The 24,344-nt window shown below is 41.8% G+C and overlaps 1 protein-coding gene across 1 annotated transcript; it reads right to left on the bottom strand.

Annotated features, from left to right (window-relative positions):
• Nucleotides 1–7,817: 7,817 nt before the first annotated feature.
• SQLE (squalene epoxidase) lies at nt 7,818–23,976 on the bottom strand. The gene is made up of 11 exons (XM_074145695.1): nt 23,692–23,976; nt 21,306–21,558; nt 20,833–21,013; nt 18,072–18,168; nt 15,271–15,384; nt 12,537–12,708; nt 12,153–12,248; nt 11,442–11,584; nt 10,691–10,787; nt 10,126–10,213; nt 7,818–8,356 (listed from the first exon to the last, which is right to left on the bottom strand). The coding sequence occupies exons 1-11, from the start codon at nt 23,974–23,976 to the stop codon at nt 8,164–8,166; spliced, it is 1,719 nt and encodes a 572-aa protein (XP_074001796.1). The 3' UTR covers nt 7,818–8,163.
• Nucleotides 23,977–24,344: the final 368 nt, after the last annotated feature.

Raw genomic sequence — 24,344 nt, 5'->3', positions numbered from 1 at the left:
ATATACAGGGAAAAGAGGTTTGGTGTCTGCCTCTGCAGAAAGAAAGTTAATTTTCCTCTACAGAGGACAGAAAAATAATTAAATAGCCATAGCTGAGAAGTCCCTTTGTGCTATTTAAAAGTCACAAGTATTTCTTCTAGTGCAACCCCAGCATGACTGATGCTGGGGACAAGGTCTTTATTCAGGTAACTTTCAGTCTTGGTATGGAATGTTTTACACCTGGCATATTTTTCTTGCTGGGGGCTGCTGTGGGAATGCCAGTGGGGGATGTTATTCCATAATATTCCCCTGGTCCCTGCCCAGCTTGGCCCCTGGAGGCTGGGAGGGCTGTGGCTCCCACCATCGTGCTAATCCCTCCATCAAGCCTGTAGCCTTCAAGCGGCACCGGGGGCTGCCTTGGGGACGCCAGCACAGCCCCAGGATTTGTATCAGGCAAGAGGAAAAAAACACTTAAGTTACTGTCTCCCAGGAAATGCCACTGGAGCAGGGACCAGGGACGGAGTGCTGAGGGTTTGCGCAGAGGGTACCAGTCACCTCACACCACTGCAGACCCCATCCCTGGGGTGCCCAGCAGTGGTGGCAGTAGCCCCCCCCCCTCAGCCAGGGGGTCACATCCTGCTGCTGCCCAGAGCCCCCAGCCCACCCACAGCCAGGTCCACCACAAGCTCCTTGTTTCCCAGCAGCACTGGTGGGAACTAAGAGCAAGTTATTAGTAATATATTTAAAATACAGTTCTCAGCTCCGGTTCATGAAACAAAAGACATGATATATTGCTTTTAGCTTTGACAGTGGCAGACAGTGCTGTCTCCCAGCACCATTATCCATTGTTTAGTTGGTTACCCAGGCCCAAGGAAGCTCATTAACTGCCTTCAGATAAGCTCTGAGAACAGGACTCACACCCAGGTGTGCCCAGGGGATGCTGGCATTTATTAGCCTGCACCTTAAGGGGGCATTTGCAACGATTTCCAGGGGAGAGGAGGCATCTCCGCCCCAGGCAAGAACCTCCATCGAGACTCTTTTGGCATTAAAAAAGAAACCTGCCCCAGTGCAGGACACCCCCCTGGCCGCTCCCCAGCGCTGCGGTGGCTGTACCAGGAGAAAAGACTTCGAAGCCTCAAGCTGGATCACAGAGGGCTTTTAAAGACGATCTTTAGTATTACACACCAGCTAATGCAGACACAATCTCATTTCCACACGCTCCTGTCTTTCAAACCTTTGAATGCTGTGTTCTTCTCTACCTCACATTTGGCGAATAAACACTTCCATTTACTTGTCCAAATGCAACTGAACAAAATCAAGATGATCCTTTCTACAGGGAGGCTGGTCCTTAAAAGCAGGTTATAAAGGTATTTTAGTTATTTAGGATATTTTAGCAGCTCCCCAGAGTGTTGTTCCAGGGTGCTGAAAGACTCTCCTCAGCAGCACCAGGCAGAGATGACTGGCAATGCAGAAGTCCGAGAGGGGAAATGCCTTGCCTGTTACAGGCTTTAATTTATCTGATTATAAAGATGGCATGTGACAAATACAGAAGCTGACAGGTACCTGTAGGCGCTATATGGAGGAGAATGACACCGGGTGATACTGATATGATTGGACACGTGAAAACAAGAGACGTCTGATTTAAGTGCCCCAAGCTGGTCTTGCAAATAACATCTATGCACACTACCTGTTTCCAGACGTTGTTTGCAGGAGAAAATAGCTCTGGACAAGATGAAAAATGCAGACACCAAATACATTATTGAGAGACAGAGCTGCTCCGTGTATGCTCTATAGCAATTAGCGATTGTACTCTGTGTACAGAGGAAACCATGGTAAATCAACATCCACTTTCCACCGCCACATCATTACCTGTGGTTACCGGCCAAACCTGAGCCTCCTGGCTTTACAGCTCACTTCTGACAGAGATAAAGGCAAAGGGAGTTGAAAACTAGGTACTGGATCTGATTCGTGCCTGGTGATGGCAGGAAAAAATGGAGACCTTGGAGAAAAACGCAATATATGTGGCAGTCATTGGTCGGAAAAGCTTCCTGGCATGGGGTGAGGTACCAGGGAGCACAAGTGACCCCCGGCATCACAAGGCAGCCTGCGGCAGAGGCTTCTCCTGCCTCCTGCAGATTCCCACTTGAAAGAGAAAACTCGACTAAAAAAGCCAGTGTAAGACTCAAGATAATAGAATCGCTCCCAGCCACCGGAGGTGGCAATAAGGACTCCAGAGAAGATGGAGGCAGGGACACCCCAGAAGGTTTCCTGCACACAACACTATCTCATCTCAAATGCCTGCAACGGGATGCGCATCACAATGTGATCATCATCCACAAAATGCATTTCAATCCACCATTTCAAAAAGCAAAGCAAAGATTAGCCAAGGTCAAAGCACATCCACCGCATTCCCAAAATAGCAACCCATTTCTTGCTCCCAGCGTCCTCTTCTGCAAGTTTCCTCCAGCAGAGACAAGGACAAAGCACTTGATGAAACGACCACTGTCCTGGCACGGAGAATGCAGAGGCAGCAAATATATCCAGTCCTAAGGAAGGTGCTAACGCTTCGTAACCTAAAACCTTAATAGCAGGTTTTTATTGATGTTGAAATACAGGCGAGGGATATGTTTGTGCCGCGCTTCCCACACAAAAAGTGTATGAACCAGTCGTTGCTGGGCTTGGCCCTGTGCCCAGGAACCCCATGTGGACATTTGGGGCCAGGATCTCAGTATTTACTCCACAACTTCATAAAACACGTCAGGACCCATCCTGTGATGTAGGAGCCACCTGGCACCACACAGAGCAGGGCGGCCTGATCCACCCAGTGTTGGCAACGATTGCTGCTCCACACCAGTCCCCTTCCCCTCCACATCACTCCCGGGAGGCGCCTGGGAGAGCACAAACTGGCCTGTGCCGAGACCATTATGGACAGTGTCACCAGTGAAGGGGGACAGCCAGCTGTGGTCCTGGTGTGTTCCCCCGTGCAGATGAAGCCTTCACGCCAACAAGCTGCAGCTGGGACTATGGACACTCAACACTGCAACCTCCCCCTTCCTGTCCTGCCCTTAGAGAATCGTGGAATCAGAGAATGGTTAGAGTTGGAAGCGACCTTAAAGATCACCTAGTTCCAACCCCCCTGCCATGGGCAGGGACACCTCCACTAGAGCAGGTTGCTCAAAGCCCCATCCAGCCTGGCCTTGAACACTTCCAGGGATGGGGCATCCACAGCTTCTCTGGGCAACCTGTTCCAGTGTTCCACCCTTGGAGTAAAGAATTTCTTCCTAGTATCTAATCTAAGTCTCCCCTCTTTCAGTTTAAAACCATTACCCTTCATCCTGTCACTACTCTCCCTGATAGAGTCCCTCCCCAAATCCCATCTCCTGGCCTGGAAGAACCCATAAAGTCAAACCCACACCAACACTATGGCCATAAGCAGCCAGCACTTAGAAGTTGGTACCTGTACATACAATTCTGTATGCTTTTACTACACAATGTCAATTTTCAGGACCAGGTGTAGGCATCAGCCCCTACATAAGGGCTATCAGAAACCACACCTGGGAAGACAGCGTGAAGATGCTGTTGCCTGAGGAGAGTGAATCTGCATCTGAAGGAAACCAGCTGCATCGCAGAAACCTGAAAAAGCAGTAGTTGCCTAAGAGTGACCCACAGGTAAACAAGGTGCTAAACTGAAGAAAACCCAAATGTTCCCATAAAAAAACAAATTAGCCACTCTAATAGCATGGGTGGAACCGTTTAAAATCACGTATGAGAATGCAACACACCCCACTAAGCTGCCCGGTGCTTCTCCAGAATTGCTCACTCCATACGTACCTATCGCCTTAACAAGCATTTCAGCATCTGACCTGTGGGTCTGCTCTTTGTGCCTGGCCGGTCTGCAGACCCCTGCACAAAGACCAGCTCTAAAACCTGGCTGTGATACCAGGAGATCCTTCTTCCATGGCTCTCCTCTCCCTCTTTACCTTTGGAAACCGCTACCAGCCAAGGCCCAAAGCTTCACTCTGCAGTTTCTCTTGACGCTGCCCGAAGCGTTCCTCCTGCTCTGCCGTACAGCACCTGGGGCAACGGTTCATTTAATGCAGAATTGGGTGGGTTTTTGCTTTAGCCTTTCCCTAACAATTTCCAACATCCAGTTTACCTTTTTGACTGCCACTGTGGACTGAGCAGGAGCTTGGAGAGGACCAGTCGTGGCCGTTCCAGGACACGGACAGCCCAGTTCCACCATCAGGATTATTTTTCCTATTTAGTTACTTTGCTTATATTAACAGTGGATAACTATTTAAAATACCCCGTCAGGTTTAATTGTCAGTACCTTCAATAACTTTATCTCAGCAGACTGTCACGCTGCTGTTCACCGCGCACAGCACCGGAGCTTGCACAGCTCTTTGGAGCTCCCCCGGGAACGATCTAGGAACTGCTGACACTATTTTCCATGTAGTAACGTCACGCTGAGCCAGCCAGAATTTCAGGATGCATAATTTATCAACTGCTTATATTGATTCTGGATTGAACGGATTTTGGTTTTCTCCAGCAAACACAAGCTGGTTCAGGAGAGCGGTACGCGCGAGCGCTGTGAGCCAACCGTCAGCTACCGCCCCGCTGACACGAAACAACCCGCGTGCAGCAACAGTATTACAGCCAACGCCGACACGGAGGTTTTGAGGAGATGCGAGCAGCCTTTGAAATAGCACAGGTCACGGCTTCCACATGGGAAACGGGTGCAGGCAACGCGCCCAGCGCACCCTTCCCATCTCGCCTTTCCGCAGGGCGGCAGCCCGGGCCCGTATTGCGGCAACTGGGCGGCAGAAGGCAGAGATCAGGCCCACAACGTCACACGAGGGAGAAAGACAACACAGAAATTGGCATTATCAGGGAGGGAGCAATCTGTTTTAATCATCCCCTTTTTTCCAGATCTCCACAGATGTTTGGAAACCCTAGTAAGCAGCACTGATGTCGCACAGACTTTGGAACAGCTTGATTACAACCAAACAGGAACAGCACCTGGTCCCTGTTACTGGTGGTTGTTTTTCCCTGAGTGTACTGCAGATTTCAATGTGATAGCTTTAAGTGTAAAGTCTTCCAAGTGCTATTCAGACATCGCTAACAGTCATTTACACCTCAAGAAAATTACGTGCTCCTCTTTTCTTCAGTTGCAGAACGGACTATTTAAGCCTCTATCGATGCACTTCCCCAGAGAGACACTGTAATTATGCTTGAGGTTTCTAACATCACACTGTCTCAGAAGCACAGTCCAGTCATAAATTACAAAATCCATCAGCTGATCCAGGACTGACCAAATGCTTTCTCTTTGTTCCAGGTGATTAAAGCGGAGGTGGGAGGAAAACTACCACCGCTCTGCTTTTCCCTTGGTTGCGCTGGAGCGAGAGGAGGCATTAAGCCCAGGCACAGACTCCTCACGTGAAATCCAACACTGCATGCCGGCACCAGCAGCCATTTTAAAGTTATAATAAAAAACCCCTCTCAATGCCTCATATATTTTCGAGTAAAGGGCTCGTTCAAAACAAAGGAAACCCCAAAACCCAGAAGACCAAGAACACTTAACCTACATGATACACATTTCTCAAACAAGCTCCAAGAAATGGGACACTTGCCTGCACGAACCAACTCCCCACCTACGAACAAGCTCCCAGACCACCAGACTGGCAGAGAAGGCAGCTACAGCTTCCTCTTTCCTCCCCGCCACCAGCAAGTTTCCGTAGTCCCGCACCATGTCAGGAGCTACGATCTCACCACCAGGTACTGCTGCTTCTCTCGGTCCTTCTGCTCTGGGTTAGATGTAGCTGTCACTGGTCCGGGAATCTGGGGACAGCCACATACGCATGATACGTCCGCAACCCTTACCAGAGCGCACGCCTGAGGGTACAGGGTGGTATCAAATTTTGCAGGGTGAAAATCCACCGAACGAACCTCTTTAGCTTGCAGGTATATATGTGATGCAACTCGTGAGCTGTCTATGCATGCACCGTGTTCCTCTCAGATTCCGAATCATGCCTGTGACACACCTCTCCTGGCCCAGCACTTCCCTTCGCTGCGTACAGATGTAGAAAATGAAAACCAGGGCTCTTGCAGACTAGACCGTCTCCTGCATGCTTTGGCTACCAACGTTAGATGCCGTTCTACCCATAGACATTGCCTGCTCTCTGCCAACCTCACCCTTCTTGCTCTCCTGTCCTGAGGACGAGGCATGTAGCCGTTTCATCAGTCATATTTTCAGGTTGCTCTTCCTTACACACATACGCAAGATTTTTCTCTCCCCCACGGTAATTTCCAACAGGAAGCGATCCTTACCCTGACCATCAAGACACTTAACCAGGCACCGAGTTCAAGAAAAGAAAAGAAGAAAAAAAAAAAAAAAAAGGGCTTAAACATATACGTAAATTTAAGCACATTTCCTGATAAATTATTTCCTGATAAATCAGAACCTAACAAAACTCATTAACTAGAGATACACAACAACAACAACAACAACAACAACAACAACAACAAAAAATCTACAGGTATCACAACTTTTTATTTAAGTTAGCTGAGGACACGTATTTGGCTCAGGATTGTTTATCCTTGACTTTAAAAGAGACTGACTGCAAATAATATAAAAAAATAGAAAATGTAAAATTAATCAATATTTTCAAAATTGTCACAAATTTTGAAAACACTTATATAAATTCAGCAAACTTTGTATACCCTTAAAGGGGCATCATTTAGTTACCGTGTATAATAATATTTGAAAGCATTAGTACTTCACCCTAAAGTTTAAACATAGACATACTCATGAGACGTGTAATTTCAAGAGGATATCAAAAGTGATATGGTTAGAAAAATATACATACTTTTGCTTCCGGAAAAGAAATATGCACCAAATAAAACACTAAAAAAGCCTCTCCAGAGATTTTTTTCACAGTTCAACATAAAATGTATATGTTTATACACAACTTATGCAATCTGTCATTTTCCAGATACAGTCCAAGTTTCATCACTACAGAAAAACATGATCTTTTCCTGCTCTGTAAGCTGTTGGCTGCGCTGATGCGAGATTGCTCAGGCAAGCCAAGAGAGGAGCCACACAGGGATACACACAGCCATCCTAAGAAAGGCAAGGAAAAATGAAAATGCAGGAGAGCAAAGGAAAGCAAGTTGATCAAGAAAATTTCGAGAGGAATAGTGACCAGCAGCAAAAGGCATGAACTAACTTCCACAGGAAACAAACCATACTCCAAGTATTAAAAGGACACTTTCGTGGTACTTGTCATGAATTTTAAGCAGTAGCATTAAAGATTACTTTAGTGTCTACTGGAAATAGCCTGGACTGAATTTGTCTCAGTGGATGTGGTTTGCTGTTGTGCTTCAGTTCGTGGCAGTGTTAAACTTCAATTGCACACACCCCAAGTCAACCAGAAGAAACCCCCAAAATTTTTAAAAGGAAGGGAAATAGGAAGAAAGCTTCGAAACCATGTGCTTTCAGTACCTGAGTGCAGTGCAGTGCAGCAGCCAACATAACTATGCTTTGATTATTACTTGCTTAAATTAATTCTGGTGTAAATAATGATTTTGCAAGAGTGACATGGCACTTGCAACAGTGACTGAAGTTGTACATAGTGACACTTCAAGATCTGAAATCCTTTACAGTGTCCTTTTAAGTGTCAGAAGACTAGTATCTCAGCTGCAACTGAAAAAGAACAGAGGCAATTCCTAATGAAATAACCCAAATCAAGAATGTTACAACATTTCACAGTAATAAAGAAACAGTCTGTGGAACTACTGAACAGAAAAAAAGCATGAAGGATAATAGCAGCATATGGTTTACAGTTTTCACTTTTCAGTTTATTAATATTAGTGGTGCACTCGGCAATGGATAAAGCAAGGAATAAAATTCTGACAAAACTGGCAATTATCTACTACATGTCAACACTTAATTACGGTCCTTGTAAACAGCTAACTCCTTTCTGAACTTTAATTGCAAAGAAGAGAGTATTTACATATAATATATATGTATATAAGCACAAAACCAAAATTAAGTCACATCCTTATCAAGGAAATTGCATTTTGAAGAGAAGAAAACATAATACAATATTAAATAGTACATGTCCAAAGATTTTGAAGGCATCGTGATTTTTATGTTTTCTTCCTCCAGTCATTTCCCCCTGGATTTTAATAGACCAAACACTTCATTTCAGAGTAAATAAGTGGAAATATTATAGAACAGCTCCGGTAAAGAATAGCTCCACTACTGAAAAACGCTCGAGGCATGGTGATCCAGGACTCTGACTTAAAGCAAAAATAAACAGCGTATAAAGCCACGGCAAAGAAGTGGCCAATCAGTACCATTGGTTTAGGAGATAACCTGCATTAAAAATAAAAAGATAAAACACGTAAATAAATAGAATCAGAAAGCACTGACAAATTTTCATTTTACAAATAGACATCTCCACTCAAGATTATACACTGTCTTCTGATTTAGGCAGCTCCGGTCCCGCCATCTCAACTAAAAAGTATGAACTTGGTTGTCTTGGAGCTGCTACACACCCTGTGCTCCTTTCTGCAGCAGAGCCAACACAGGCTGCTGCCGCCTCTTCATTTCCAGCTCTGTGTCTGCCTTCATCAACCCCCAGGGGATTATTCTCAACAGCCTCTATCGATTTTAGCTCTCGTTCCAAAAAGGGAGAAATATAAGAGCACAGATTCTCACATGTTCGAAGTAGTATGATTTATTGTGTATTCATTACTTTCTGAGGGGTCACTCAAAACCCCTTGATAGTTACAGATTTCCCTGTTCCTTATGTTCTTCTATGGGAGACCTCAGCCCTCACTGTTCTCAACTTGTAAGCATGAAACGTCTCCATCAGCTGCTCTGCTTGTCTGAACCTTTCTAACTCCCATGCCATCTACATCAACTTCTCTCCAGCTTTTAGTGGCACTTATGAAAAAAAAAAAGTCAACATCTAAAGACATAGCTTCTAATAAAGCTCCATCCTTTAGTATAATCCTTACACAAGAAATATAATCCTTAAAATAGAGGCTCTTGCAGACCATTCTCCCTGTGCAGAGCTGACTGATGGGTGGCAAAGCAGATCTCAGAATCACAGAATGATACGGGGTTGGAAGGGATCTCTGGAGATCATCTAGTCCAAATCCCCCAGTCAGAGCAGGTCCACCCAGAGCAGGTTGCACAGGAACATGTCCAGGTAGGTTTTAAATGTCTCCAGAGAAGGAGACTCCACCACCTCTCTGGGCAGCCTGTTCCAGTGTTCTGCCACCCTCAAAGTAAAGAAGTTCCTCCTCATGTTTAGATGGAACTTCCTATGTTGAAGTTTGTGCCCATTACTTCCTGTCCTGTCACTGGGCACCACTGAAAAAAAGACTGGCTCCATCCTCCTGACACCCACCCTTTAAGTATTTATAAGCATTGCAGAAGAGAGGACTGAGGGGGGGATCTTATCAAACTAAAAAGACCCAAAGTCCTTCAGCCTTTCCTCATAAGAGAGATCTAGTCCCCCTATCATCTTTGTAGCCCTTTGCTGTACCCTCCCCAGCAGTTCCCTGTCCTTCTTGAACTGGGGAGCCCAGAACTGGACACAGTACTCCAGATGGGGCCTCACCAGGGCCGAGTAGAAGGAGAAGATAACCTCCCTTGACCTGCTGGCCACACTCTTCTTCATGAAGTCCAGGATGCCATTGGCCTTCTTGGCCATAAGGGCACATTGCTGGCTCATGGTCATCTGTTATTCACCAGGACTCCCAGGACTTTTTCTGCAGAGCTGCTTTCCAGCAGGTCAGCCCCCAACGTGTACTGGTGCAGGGGGTTACTCCTCCCCAGGTACAGGACCCTACATTTGCCCCTGTTGAATTTCATAAGGTTTCTCTCTGCCCAACTCTCCAGACTGTCCAGGTCTCGCTATATGGTGGCACAGCCTTATGGTGTATCAGTCACTCCACCCAGTTTTGTGTCATCAGCAAACCTGCTGAGGGTACACTCTATCCCTTCATCCAGGTCACTGATGAATGTATTGAACAGGACTGGACCCAGTACTGACCCCCGGGGATCAGATCCTCCAAGAGGCTCACAAAGCTCGACCCTGCTCACGTTAACTGTGACCCACGCACTGAACTTACACAGACAGCAATCCTACAGGACCTGAGACACATTCTCCACCGAGTCTGAAGTAATGGAAACAGGCTTGCTTTAGCTGATGCAAGGAATCTACAAAAGGAATTAAATGACTCAACAAATATATTCAACGCATACCAAAAACTTTTTCAGCATACACAACAGGCATATTAAGTCTAGAACTTTGGTAGCTGTTGTTCGGCTAAATTCAGCTACTTTTACTTAACTAAAAGATAGTCTTATAAACCTGCATATTCTTCAATACACTGACACAAGAATAAGTGTTGTCTGTCTTTGCTGGTGCATTTTTTGTCTGCTTTTTTAAATACTAACTAACTCTAGACTTCCCTTCACATTGCTAGAACTCAGTTTACATAACGCTAGAACTAAACAACTAGGTAGAGAACACAAGCTAACTCATTAAATATATTTTTAATATATATCAATATACATATATACATACACACACAAACACATGGATATATGCTCATACACATACACATCCCCTCCCCAGGCATATTTATTTACCAAGTTGTAATTAGTCATAAGTTATCTTTAAAATGTATTTACCATCTGTGGCAGCAAAGAGTTCATAAAGAGCCTGGGCAAGAACATTCACTACAAAAGAATGAGATTTTTTTCTTGACCAGTAAAATGTTTTTTTTGCCTGAAAAAGGAAAAAAATAATAAATATTTCCGTCAGTAAACACAGATGAGCACTCAAAAGATTCCCAAAGAGGTGGCAAGAGTCATACTCATGGGAAAAGGTAGAGTGGATTTAGTGACAGACTAGTTGGGTTCCAAACTAGGTCATTAAGGAACTTCGGATAACTTGTCAAACCAGTTATCTAGGCTCCTCTTACACTAAATATAGGGGGAAAAAAAGGTAGTTCCAGGGTGTGCTTCATCTCATCCTGTAGCAGGTGGCTGGGAGAGGTCAGAAACTTGAAGGGTAACACCCACGCAGTTCTCTCTGTCAACTGAGACAAAGTAGGAAATAACTGGAAGTCTGAGGTGACTGGCTGAGATGTATCTGCATTTGGTCAGGTAAGTCCTGTGCTGTCCTGATTGATGTTCAGAGTCCCTCTAATAGCTTCTCAATTTCCAAATACACTTTTTGAATCATTTACTCGTAGTCTGCAATTATTCTAGCTTTCATTTAGCCAAGTCAACATGTTCTGGTATGATTTATCTATTCAAAGCTTTGAAAACTGCTGTGTCTCACTAATAACTTCCATGTCCAAAAGTTGCCCAAAAATTAAAAGTGTGTCATTAAATTGCAGCAAAAGTTGCCTAAAATAAGTCCAAAATAAAGCTTTACCTTAAGAACATCAGAATCTTCATAAAGGTCTGGAATACCCTGGAGCAAACTTCTCCATATTTTAACATCATTTAAAATAACACTCATTCCTCCACCAGTTAGAGGGTGTCTTATATTATATGCATCTCCTAAAAGGAGAACACCTAGAGAGAGGAGAAAAATTACTGGGATACTGCATGACCATTAAGTAATCTTAGAACTCAAACCCTCTAGTTTTTTAAAAATCAAACTTACTAAGAATTCATTCCCACCAGAAAATATGAGGAATAACAACTAGAAATTAAAAAAGAAAAATGCAAAGAAAAAAGAAGAATGTCTTGAAATTAATAGGCTTAAAAGGGCTTTAAGATGATCAAGGTCAAAATCCTTTTTCCGATAGATACACATGTGTGTGTTAAGAACACAAACACACACACACTTTTCAAGGTAATTTCTTTCCTTTTTTAATCAAGTTTTCCTTAAAAAGATCACACTTGTATGATCAACTGAACAATTTAAACTTAAAAATAAAGCAGGCACTGATTTGGAGTCTGAAATCAATATAAACATCCCAGTTAAACTATGCCCAAGGTACGCATTTTCAAAATATTATTTTTCATAGAATTATGAGATAGTTGTATTGAAAAACAAACATACCCATGAAAACAAAGCTGCAAGTCCCAGAAAAAATTTATAATGTCTTTTTCCCTCCTTTTATTTCATAATACACACCTTTTTTGTTAACAGCTGAAGGAGGCAAGAAGCTGGCTGGCATGGTCCTTAAACGATCATTCTGAACCGCTATCAAGAATGGTTCCTTTAAATGATCTGCAATAATAAAATATTTAAGTTATGCTACTTAAGAGTCCAAAATAATTTGCACGCAACCTATTTTAACCTCTTCTTAGAGATATAACCCTTCTGAATTGCTGACCTCACGGATGTGAGCTGAACAAAGTGTTATTTGATGTTGAATCAAAGAAGAGTGAATGGTTACTGACAGTAACTGTGCACATGGAAAAAGCCCACACAGTTCGATGGATTCAATGAAAGATGCCTTTTTTTTGGTACATTTAATTGTATGGCAATTATGGATGGAAATCTTTCTAGTCTTACCAGGTAGTTGTGGATGAATGTTCTCAATCATGTATTCTTTTAAATTTTTTGGCATTTCCCCTCGAATATCAACAAGGACCCGAGTCTCAGTTGAAGAAATCTTATAGATTAGCACTGGACTAGTTTTAGCCAAAACAAGTTCAGCATAATTAGCTTTAAACTGTGGTGCATCCTTAAAAAGATAAGAAGAGGAAGAAAGGTTAAGACTGATTAATGAAAGGATATTAAAACTTCAGATACACAAATTCATTTTCTGAAATGCTTTGAAATAAAATTCCATATCATATTAAGTTTGTGTTATTTTTCTCTTCAAATGGACAAGAGAAATGGTTTCAAAAGAAAGTTCAGTGTAGTTCCAAGTCTTTTGGCAGGGCATTTTAATATTTACTAGAATATATTAGTCATATATTTCATTTTAATACCTCACTAATATGTAATACATGCCATTGAAAACCTGTAATGAGGGTAGTAGTTTTCAGTAGGATCACTTTGTTTGCTTTTCATAAAGTGGTGTGAGGGAAAGAAATACACCAGTTTCAATACAACTACACGGAGATACCAACTGAGGAAGAATCATACGGTCCTATCTAACTAGGTCTTAAACTTAAGTTTCCAAAAGTAGAGGAACAGGAAGCACTTGGGCAGTGATAACTATAGAGGCAGGGACCCAAGAACTGCTCAAGTTCCTCCAAGTGAGTGTTCCCAGTCTAGTGAAAGTTCTGTAGCTTTGGTTCCTTCTGCTTAATTATTTGTGCTGTTAATCCAATGGTTATTGCAGCAGCTGCAGAGGGCCCAGCCAGGATTTCTACCTGGGTTCTCCAACCACCCAGCTACCAACCTTGATTCTCACTTTCTCTCTTAAAGTTTATAGGTCCTGAAGGTATTTATGTACCCGGTTACAAGGCACCCCACCTTCAGGCAGGAGCACGGTTTGGGTATTCTTCTGGAATATAACACACGGGTGGTTTCACCCACAACGGCTAGGGTGATCTAAAACTCAAGATTTCCGCTCCCTGAACAAGTGCTGTAAGTACTGTGAACAAATGAGTGTCACCATCTTAGCTACCGAGACCTTAGCACAAACCACTCAAAGCACCTATATCCAAGGAAATAATTTTACAAATTGGGTTCGAACTTTACATGGTGCCTACCTCTAATCCACAGATTAGTGCTATATAAGATATAGCACTACTAGCACACATAGCACTACCTTATATGAGATGCTGAAACTTTTTTTCCTAAAAAAACAATTTTCCATAAACTGGTCCAGTGAGTCCAGTACTCAGTTTAAACCAGCTATGCTGAATCCTAAATTCGTTTTTTTTAAACACTCCCTTGTTCAACTATATGCTTAGATTAACACTGTACTCTGTTCTTAAAACCAGAAACCTAACCTTTAATAAAAAGGGTTTTTTTACATCTGCCTCATAGTTAGAAGTGTTTTAAGAGTTGAAAGCCTGATCTTTAACTGTACCAAATATTTAAATCTGACATAACAAGTTGAGCTATCCTAGACCTCGGAAAGCGTATGCATCAATAATTTATGAGTTAAAAACATAGGCCAAAATTTCCAAGCTCTCCTCAAAGGGACACAGAAACTGATATAACAGCTGGATAAATATTTAAAAGCATAGTTCTAACTGAATCTGTTGGAAAACATTTAATATTAGAATTCAAGACAGTCCTTAGAACAAAATGTCAATGGTTGTTTTAAAAAAAAAAAAGTTTGTCTTTCATATAGACATATTCTCTATATAAACTTTTGTGCCTTTATTTAACAACTATATTTGACAAGTCTTTCTTGCATAATCTCCTCCATAGACTTCTGAAAATTTCTCTCACTTTTAAAAAGCTCTGCTGTAAAAGTTTCTTCTGTATGATCTCATATGAAAGGGTTCTATAGGTACCTATACATTTGGATGGAAAACAAAACAAAACCCCACTAAACAGAGAAAAAAATATGTATTGAGAAGACAGCATGCAAAAGTTTTCCAAGGACTGATAAGACCTGGAGACCAGCAATTCTGGGGAATCTAGAAGAGCTAATATACTTAGGACACCAAGTGTCTGCTGAATTGGTACAAGGCCACCAGCCCACATCAACAACAGCCTGTGTGACACCACCAAGAGGGTGGTGGCTGCTGTATGAGACAGAGAACACAGCGTGCAGGATTACACAAACACCTGAGGCACTCTCCAAACACCAACTAGAAGTCCCTGGAATGCCCCTACAACCTGCTTCTCCTGAGTATATAGTCAGGGTTGGCCTCCCCAGGATTGCCCAATCAAGTAGCTGGGAATGCAAGAGTGAAGTATGTGAATACTTATCTGCCGTTAATAATTGCAGTGATTCTGTTGATAACAACAGCTTAATGAATAAAAGGTGCTCTAAGAAATACTGATTGTTACCCCTTGTCCCTACCCCAGCACAGATACTCAAACTCCTTTTAAAGTAAAAGCAATTTACGCACCTTACAGTTTGTATTTAGTATTACCTAAATACAGGAGGTGTCGGTATCACCTTGCAGTGATCTTCCCAAGAACGTTTAGATGCTGCAAGGCCTCTCTAAGACATCAGACCCTTTTCTTCTCATTTCTCAGGGTACACCACAAACAGCCAACATACCAAAGCATATGCACAAAGGTAATGAACTACAACATAACCAGTGAAATTCGGACCTGCACTAAGACACAGCAGCAAACTGGCTTATATGGTATTATACATGAAAGTTACCTTCAAAATGCAACCAACAAAATGGGATGAAACGGTAACTTTGTTGAAGACCAAGTTTTTTCTAAACTTGGAGAAAAGTCCATCAGCTACAACAGTAAGTGGTGCATGAAGTTCCTGCAGCATGGAAGAAGGAGATAAAAAAAAAACCACAAAAGAGATATGACATTTTCAATTTTATGTCAGAACAGTGGGAAACAACTCCCAAGCCCTCATTTTCAACTGCACATTAGATGTTCTAGAAAACAATAAGAGGACCACAGACCAAATTTAAAATGTATGTAATAAGAAATAAAGTATTTTTTTGCTTTTTGCCTTCCTCATCTTGATTTAACTCTATTTCCTCTAAGAGTTAGCCTAACAGTACACTCCAGCTTTTTCAGACGTGCATTCGGATAACATAGTTATGGTCACTGTGTAGAAACGTGGATAAAACAAAGACAAGAAAGTAGAATAATCGCTCCCTTCAGCCTGTAACAGTCTTCAGGAGGGAAAAAAAAAAAAAGGAAAACAAAGACATTTTAAATGAAGACCCATGCATAAGCAACTAAATAGAAACAAATCGTTACAAACTGAAATGCAGTAAGTGTACTAAGACCTTTAAAAGGCCGAGCAGTGAACTCTGAGCAGTTCCTAGTATACTTAAGAACTATAAGCACAAATAGCATATCTAGACAAAATATAAAATATAATCTGAGTAAACTGATTAGGTTCAGCCTGAATATATGCACAAATTCCTAATGTTTAACACACACATTGTTCTCTAATATGAGCCAATTATTCTGATCATTAAAATATATTTTTGAGTGTTTTATTGTTATGGTAATGTAACAACATTATTATACCGGAAAGCATTTAGAAGTAGATGTTTCCTTCTACTTACAGCCTTCTCATTGTCAGTATATTCAGTGATTTAACTGCAAATGGTTATAGATTTATATTGAGCATTAGTCCTTGGCCTTCAATAATCTCATACATCTGGCATGAGCAGGAAAAAATATTTTCCTTCTAAGCTTTCAGGTTGTAAGTAACAAGGCAAAAAAGCATGCTGTGTTTCATTAGTACTCCTGGAAGATATTTTACTATTGGATGGAAGCATCTGGTGAGCCAGTATGTGAATAGTAAATCCCTGCCTGGAACAGGTTCCTCCACAAACAGTTCTCTCCTGCTTAGGAACGGGACTCAGTCACTTGTGACACACGATCCTTACGTTGAAGAGAAGTCAGACAAAACCAGATGATCATACAGCTGAGTAAAATAATACACACTTCTGGTCTTTAAGCACATAGAAGTGAGCTCAGAAACAGTTTAAGAGACAACAGAGCTAACAAAACCTTTCCTATGGATTCATGTCTCAGATGATTGCAAGCTCTATAATTATTCATGCAGTTAGAAGGAGGTCACCTGCCCATACGGGTTCCCTAGTGTCTAATTCATGCTACAATTTTTCCAGTCAATATACTAAAGACCTTTCCCCTAATCAGTCGCCTGGCTTTGATAAATTTTGTAACTTTACCTTTAGCATACTGGCTAATTTCAACCTCATTTAAGAGAATAAAAATCTCAAAGGTATCATAGTGGACAACGGGGATGGAGAGAACAGGAAAACCCAAGTCACAACATAGATCAACCTCCTCTGCTTATGAAAGCAGGCTAAGGAATGCAAACAGACTTTATTTTTTATTTTTGTTTTCCAAAGTAGTTTCCCAGCTGTAAAAAGTGATAGGGAGGGAAACACATTTAGAAGAACTGAAGTTTAGCAGAAATTTCTCATACTACATTTCTACAATCAAAGGAGATCTAGGCCAGCAAATAGTACAGCTCTTTCCAGCCACAGAACTTCAGCATTCAAAGCAACACATGGCTTTGTTTATCCTCATTACACAGACAGGAAACTCAAAGCCTTAAGAACAAAATCCATGCTGTTGGAAAAGATGTAGGCTAAAACACTGGTCACATTTACTGCTGGTCAAGTAAGTCATACTTAACATTACAACAAAAACATCATCCATAAATGCCTAAAGCTGGAAAATATATCTCAAAGCAAAATATGCACACACACCCCACCCCCCCAAAAAAAAACCCCCAAAACAAAAAACCACCCCCTTCTATATTGCTGGATGATTAAGCCAATTGGATTTGGGGAAAAAAACCCCAACAAACAACACCCCTTCCCCAAAGCCTCCCCCCCTCCAAACCTCCTATCTTTCCGGTACCCATGTACCACATTGGTCTCTCCTAAACCTTTTATTGTAAGTTCATGCAGTTTCATAGTGTTTAGCCAACAGCTTAGTATTATTTGAAGCAAAGAACGTTAACCAAGTCAGCAATGCAATTAAAATACACCAGAACTCTCTCCCTGTGATCCAAGAAATGACTAGACAGAGCTATCTCTATGAATAGGCATCTATCTTCTTACTTTCAGACACCTCAGTCAATGGTGGAAGCACATGTGGAAATGTAGGCCACTACACACAGGCAAAGCACAAATCTTAATCTGTTGTTTTTTTCCACAAGTAACTCTCAAAAGATTTTAAAATCCAGACATTAATATTGAAATAAATAATGAACTGAGTTCTCCAGAGACAATGAAAGCAGAAGCTGCCCAATGAGTTATAACAAGAATTCCCATACGCCGGGACTGTATCCACTAGAAAGTAATCTCCCTTAATTAAAGCTTTTGCATTGTTGATAACTGCATTATTTCTGCACCAGCAGAGTTTTTAAAAATTATACACACGCACACATATATATAAACCCCCTATTCTCTCAATAATAAAGTTTGTAACAGAGAACTGTCTCACCTTAGTATCTCCAGTTTCTTTGTCCTTGTATTGAACACCCACAACACAGTCATCTTCCTCAAGCAACTGTAACACAGTGCCCTCAATGAATTTTGCACTGAAATAAAATAGAAGTGTTAGAACAGAATGGAAGATGATTAATGATGCAACATTTCAAGGCACGAGGCATAGAAGGAAAACCAGATTTTAATTAATCCTGTCTCTGCCAACCCAAACGCTTTGTTTAAACTTTACAAAGATGTGTTCTCGACCACTTTCAGAAGCCACATTAAATATCAAAAAATGCTTGTCATTAATTTCAGTTCAATACTACCATTTAGTTTGACACAAGAATATTCTAAATCTGTAGCGCTTATCTTAAACACCTTGTCACTTAGCTGAATCCCTAGCTGTGCTTCAGGTGCTCCACGGCTGTGTGAGACATGCAGAGAGGAGTCGGACAACTATTAACGGTCAGAAATCAGGCAGCTGAGTGAGCCTTCTCTGCTGAACAGTGGGAAATGCTGACAGCGTGGCTGAGACCTAACTCCAGGCAGAACTCAGGAGCAAGATCCAAAGTAGCATTTCAACACTTGGCATGCACAGTACGTAAAAGTGAGGTACCTAGTTCTCAGAGTAGTCCAAAATAATCTAACCTGTTTAGGACAGAGACATCTAGCTTTTCAGTTCAGAAATTCAGGATACATTTTTCTTTTGGGCACTATTTATGCTTTTGAAGTTCTTCTAATGCTTATGTTCAGAGTTTGAACTGAGCATCCCTTACTTCTACCTCCCAACCAGAGCTATCTGGGGTTCACAAATTAAATCTCTGTAAACTTATATCCCTTATTGAGTCTGAGCTGTTAGACCCGATCCCAGCAGTTCAGACTTAGCAGCCTGAAATGGACAACCTCTCTCCCTCACAAATATTTTCATACCCAGATGAAATTCCACAACTTGGCGAAATGAGCTAAAGGTCCACATGAGAATACAACAGTTTGGTATTTTAGACTCTCAGAGGGAACACGAGCAATTGAATTTATGTCTTTTCTACATGTCAGACAGCACGGGAATTTCAAAGCAGATTGTGACTGGCTTAATTTGCCAGGCCACAGCCAGGTTGGCTGTACCAAAATACGAATGGTAAATGAGTAAGCACAACAGAAACTTCAACAGCAAGGGAGTGCAGCAACATGCCAGGTTAATAGCAGGTAAATCAGCTATCATCTTTATCAGCTTTATGATTTTATCAATCAGCTATCAGCTTTACATTTCTATTATAGTTGTCATTTCAGTTATCTAAGCAAGTGCTCACTTGTTTTTCCAGTTCTCACCCACTATAAAAATAATTAACTAATGATGCCCTACCTCTTTCCTCTGCAAAATTAATTTTACTCATCTGAAATCAATTCGTATTGCCTAGTACTTATAAAGAGAATATATTAATCACTAATAATTACTCCCTATATTTTCACAAGTTATGAGATGAAAAACAAAGCCTCATGGCAGTATTAAGAGTCCTTAATCTCTCCCGCACCTAAATTTAACATGCAGTTTTCTCTGCTACAATTAAAATGGAAAGCAAACATACACAAAAAGAACATTAAAGAGAGTATGGAAAAAGAGGAAAGAATTTAATTCAAATCACAAACATCAGCTTTTGTAAGTTTCTGCTCCAAAGACTGTACAGCTACTAGAGTTTTCCCGTAACTTGGACAAACTGGTGCCCAAATTTCACTGAACTTGAAGCCTCAACAAGAAGGCTTTAGCTTTTATACCTAGTAAATGGTTTTCATTAATGTTAACTGTACTACAGAGCTACTACCTTTTAGTGCTAATTTTAATAATTCATATGATATAAAAGCTATGATAGGAGAAAGCATTTTTGCAGTTAAGAATAAAGACATGTAAGGTGTAAAGATGATAATGCCATGTGTGTTTCCCTTGTAAGCATTGTTTAGGGGGAAAAAAAAGCCACTACAAAACAAAACAAAAAAAACACCCCACAGAAAACAGCACCTAGAATCTATTCTGTTAAAATAAAAGTTTCCTCCTCATCTCTTGTATAAAAGAAAGCAATCAGTTAAAGAGGAAATACTAAAGACTAATTTTTATTTCGTTAGAAGGAGAAGGTGTCTTCAAGGTTCTGAAAGACAGAAGTTAATAACTGTTGGAAGACCTACTTCCTTTAACTGCTCCTTTCTCATTATTTTGCTTGAATTCTTGCTATCAGAAAAAGCAGAACAACATGCAATGTAAAAGAAAGTTGATTTCTGGCATTGCAGATAGCAGGGACATTTATATTTTCCACCAATGCTCATTGCAGGAGGGTTGGACTAGATGACCAAACCATTCTATGATTCTAAGAAATGATACCAAATTTGTCACTCGTTTCTTGACCAAAGAAGTTCTACGCATTGCTCACTGAAAAGACGTCACTTCTGTAAAATGCCAAACCCCAGAATTAGTAGAAGAGAATCAACCCTTTACCCTTCAACTGTTCTCTCACATAGACGGGACAGTACCTTGCCTAATATTTAAAGCCTGTATTTCCGTAGTTTAAAGATTAACCTGTCCCAAAGGCTAACGTATGATGTATACACAACTCATGAACATGTCTACAGAAATCAGAGCAAGTAACTATAGCTGTTACATCCTCTCAGTCTTGTTCATTGCAGCCTTCCGTGTTGGGACAGTGAAATGGTTAAGGAATCTCACGGATGCTGGGAACAGTGCTTCTGAACTTCTGGATCCCAACTGTGACATTCACAAGGTGACTCACTTGGACTCTCCCATAGCCGCCCTTCGGAGACCCATGATGAACTGGCCATGATGAAAAGATCTTCCACTCGCCACGCGGCCATCCTCAGATGTTGGATAAGGAATTTCAACCTCCGTCTTGCTCTCTATGTCATGAATTATGTAACCATTTACTGTTTGTGAATCAATACCTTCCACTGTATCTGCAAAATATAAGCCAATAGATGAGTTACAAAAAGTCTTTAAGAAAGCTTAATTATGTATTAAAAGTATTTATTTACACATAAAGTCCAGTTTTCTTAATCAAAACACACATGTTGAAGGACAAATATTTGCAAAATGGCAGAATGGAAATACGTAAGCAATTATAGTTCAAATATTAAGCACAGGTAATGTATTTCCTCACTTTCCTGGTAGGCAAGCTTTTTCTAAAAATATAATTGAGTGTAGTAACTGTTGTATTATAGATATATATACATTTTGAAATGCACTCACCTTCAAGACCCAGGTCTCTAAGTGCATTAAAACCTCCAGGTTGCAACAATTCTCCAACTATCCTGTCAGGTTCTTTCAGATCCCTCTCTATCACAGTCACCTTTCTTCCATCCCTCGACAGCACCGTGGCCAAGGAAGAACCAAGGACGCCTGATCCCACAATGATGATTTCTGGATCGTACTGAGGCGATAACGTTGTATTTGCAGCAGTCTCTGTCAGATATACATCTGAGAAGTTTACTTCTCTTTTACCCTTTAGGAAAGAAAGCCAACAAAGTTACATGTGCCAATGTATCTGTACCATAACCCCATCAGAGAGCTGACTTTGGACTCGTTCTACTTTGACCCAGGGGACTGAGAGCACATCAGTAGTTGGAGAGCATCTTCCAGTTTAGTTTTGTCCAAAATGAAATCAGGTGTACTCTACAATGCAACAAAACCACAACAAGCAGAGAAAAGAAAAAAACACCACCTCCCCAAACAAAATCAAAATACTTGCTTAAAACTGCCCTGCTGATCAAAGTCAAACCACTAACATAGTTTCAGATAGGCTAAAAGTCAAGCTCCTAGACAGTGAGTCAAGGCTGCCCCACACTCTTGATCTATAAAGTAACATAACAATGCCTTCATACCAGTGAGCTGTCACTACATGGAGGCCTTAGCACTTTGCAATGAAAAAATTATCAGATTCACTGGAAAATGCATTTCTTTTTAGTTTTACTGTAAATGCACCTACCTACCAAAAAACCAGCTTATGCTAATATTCAGCATGGAAAAGTGCCAGCAGAAGCAGCTACCTGGGAAACACTATAAAGAAGTATTCCTAAAATGAAAACTCCTCAGACAGTCAAAGTATGGGCAAAATTACCACATGATAACATTTAAAACTGTCAAGAATTGACATACATCAATTACATATCAATTAACATATAATCTGGTACCTGAAGACAAACTATGTTATGGTAGCTTCCCAATAGCATCTAAGTACACAAACTTTAAAGGGAAAAAAAGTTGTAAGGACAGTTCCAGTGCAAACCTGCAAGTCATTTCTCCAGCTGCTAGAATAGAGTCCAATTCACTCTTTCACAAATGGCTCAGCACTACAGTGCTGACAGTGGTAAAAATACGACTGCATCAGGGAAACAAGTGCCCAGAACAACAGTGGCACCAGGATTTCTAGTGGCATAGTGTTGTAGTGTTTGTATCTACAACGCAGCAAGGGTGTGCAAAAACTATCTGAACTCAGATAAAAGGCAGGCTTTACTAGAAAAAATATAATAATAAAAATCCCGAACCTTTCACTTGCAGCCAAAAACAGTTTCAAGTTCTTTTGTGCAAGGGGTCAGTGCCCAGCTGAAAATGCCCAGAAGCACACAGGAAAGTAGCCAAACAGGGCTGACCCACAGATGTACTGAATATGCATGTCCAGTCGGGAGTCTTAGATGGCAGGACTCCAGCTAAGTTCCAGCCACGAACTACAGCTCTTTCCACTGTCTCACGGCAAGTCTCACACCGGTCTCAGTGGAACAGGCTGGCTATCTGAGCTCAGGTCCTGTAGCTAATGTACAAGCAATAATTTACCAATAATTTTCAAATAAATCTATTTGCATGTCTAGTCATGTGTGTTTTATCCAGAAATAACAGGAGGCTGATCACAGAGCTACAGCATGGCTGAGGTTGGAAGAGACATTTGGTTCAAACCCTCTCCCCCCCCCGCCGCCCCTCACGCAGGGTCAGTTAGAGCAGGCTGCCCAGGACCTTGTCCAGTTGGGTTCTCAGTATCTCCAAGGATGGAGACTCCACCACTGTTCTGGGCAGCATGTACCAGTGCTCGGTCACCCTCACTGGAAAAAAAGTGTTTCCCGATGTTCAGAGGGAACCTCCTGTGTTTCAGTCTGTGCCCATTGCCTCCGGTCCTGTCAGTGGGCAGCACTGAAAAGAGCCTGGCTCCGTCCTCCTTGAACCCTCCCTTCAGGTATTTACATACATTGCTGAGTTCCCCCCTGAGCCTTCTTTTCTCCAGGCTGAACAGTCCCAGGTCTCTCAGCCTTTCCTCAAAGGAGAGATGCTCCAGTCCTTCATCTCTACATCAGCCTGGCAACTGAGGATGTTTTTCTGCTAGTAAAATAATTCTTTACTACAATTCTTTCTTCAAACACATTTGATTTGACTCTACAAACCCCCTGGTCTATCATGTAACTAAGTCTCACTGCTGCTTTTGACATCCAAAACTAATGCAAAGCACGACAAATCAGACATCCAGCATCTAAACACAAACCCTCTCCAATCCTAAACTCCTTTCCCTCACCAGGGCAGAGAGTCAGCAGTCAGAGGGAACAGCACGACGACATTGCACCCCCACACGCCACGTCTGAATAGAACCTACCTTTCTGGATTTGGGTTGTTCGACTTGTTGAGATCCTGGGGTGGGTTTTGCCCAGAAGAAACCAACAAGCGGTAAAGCTGAGAGAACATCAGAGAGCATCCCCAGGTGGGTCTTCCGCTGCTGCTGCTGCTTAGCACCCCTGAAGTGGTACCTGTACGATAGCAGGAAGCCAAGGGAGAAAAACACTAACACAGAGAGTAGCACCTCCTTATTAGCATAAGTCATGAGGTCTCCGCACTTTTTATACACGTAGATGAAGGAGGCGATACCCAGAAAGGTCCACATCGTGAGGGGACTGGTCACAGTTCCTGGTTGCTTCCTCCAAAAGCTTTCCTGTCAACAGATGCTGCTCAAAATGGGTTTCAGCACAAGGTATGAAAAATATACGTATAGAGACGTAAAGACTTCCTTTGCGATGCAAAGGAAGGAGGGAGGTCGGTCTCAACGAAAAAAAGAGGAGCTTCACAGAACCCTGTAGAGGAGCAAGCCCCACCTTGCCGGGCTGTCACGGGAGCCAAGAGAGAGGTTCCAAAAATGCGAAAAATAAACAATCAATATAAAACGTCTTCAAATCACCGAGCTCCGCAAGGCAGCGTAAGGCTTCCTCTCTCCGGCTCACCCCTCCGCCCCGGCTGCCGGGAGGGATGCGCAGC

Source organism: Numenius arquata, chromosome 3, assembly GCF_964106895.1.
Source record: "Numenius arquata chromosome 3, bNumArq3.hap1.1, whole genome shotgun sequence".
NCBI lineage: Eukaryota > Metazoa > Chordata > Aves > Charadriiformes > Scolopacidae > Numenius > Numenius arquata.
Note: the sequence above shows the minus strand (reverse complement) of the source record. Positions and strands in the feature narration are given on the sequence as shown.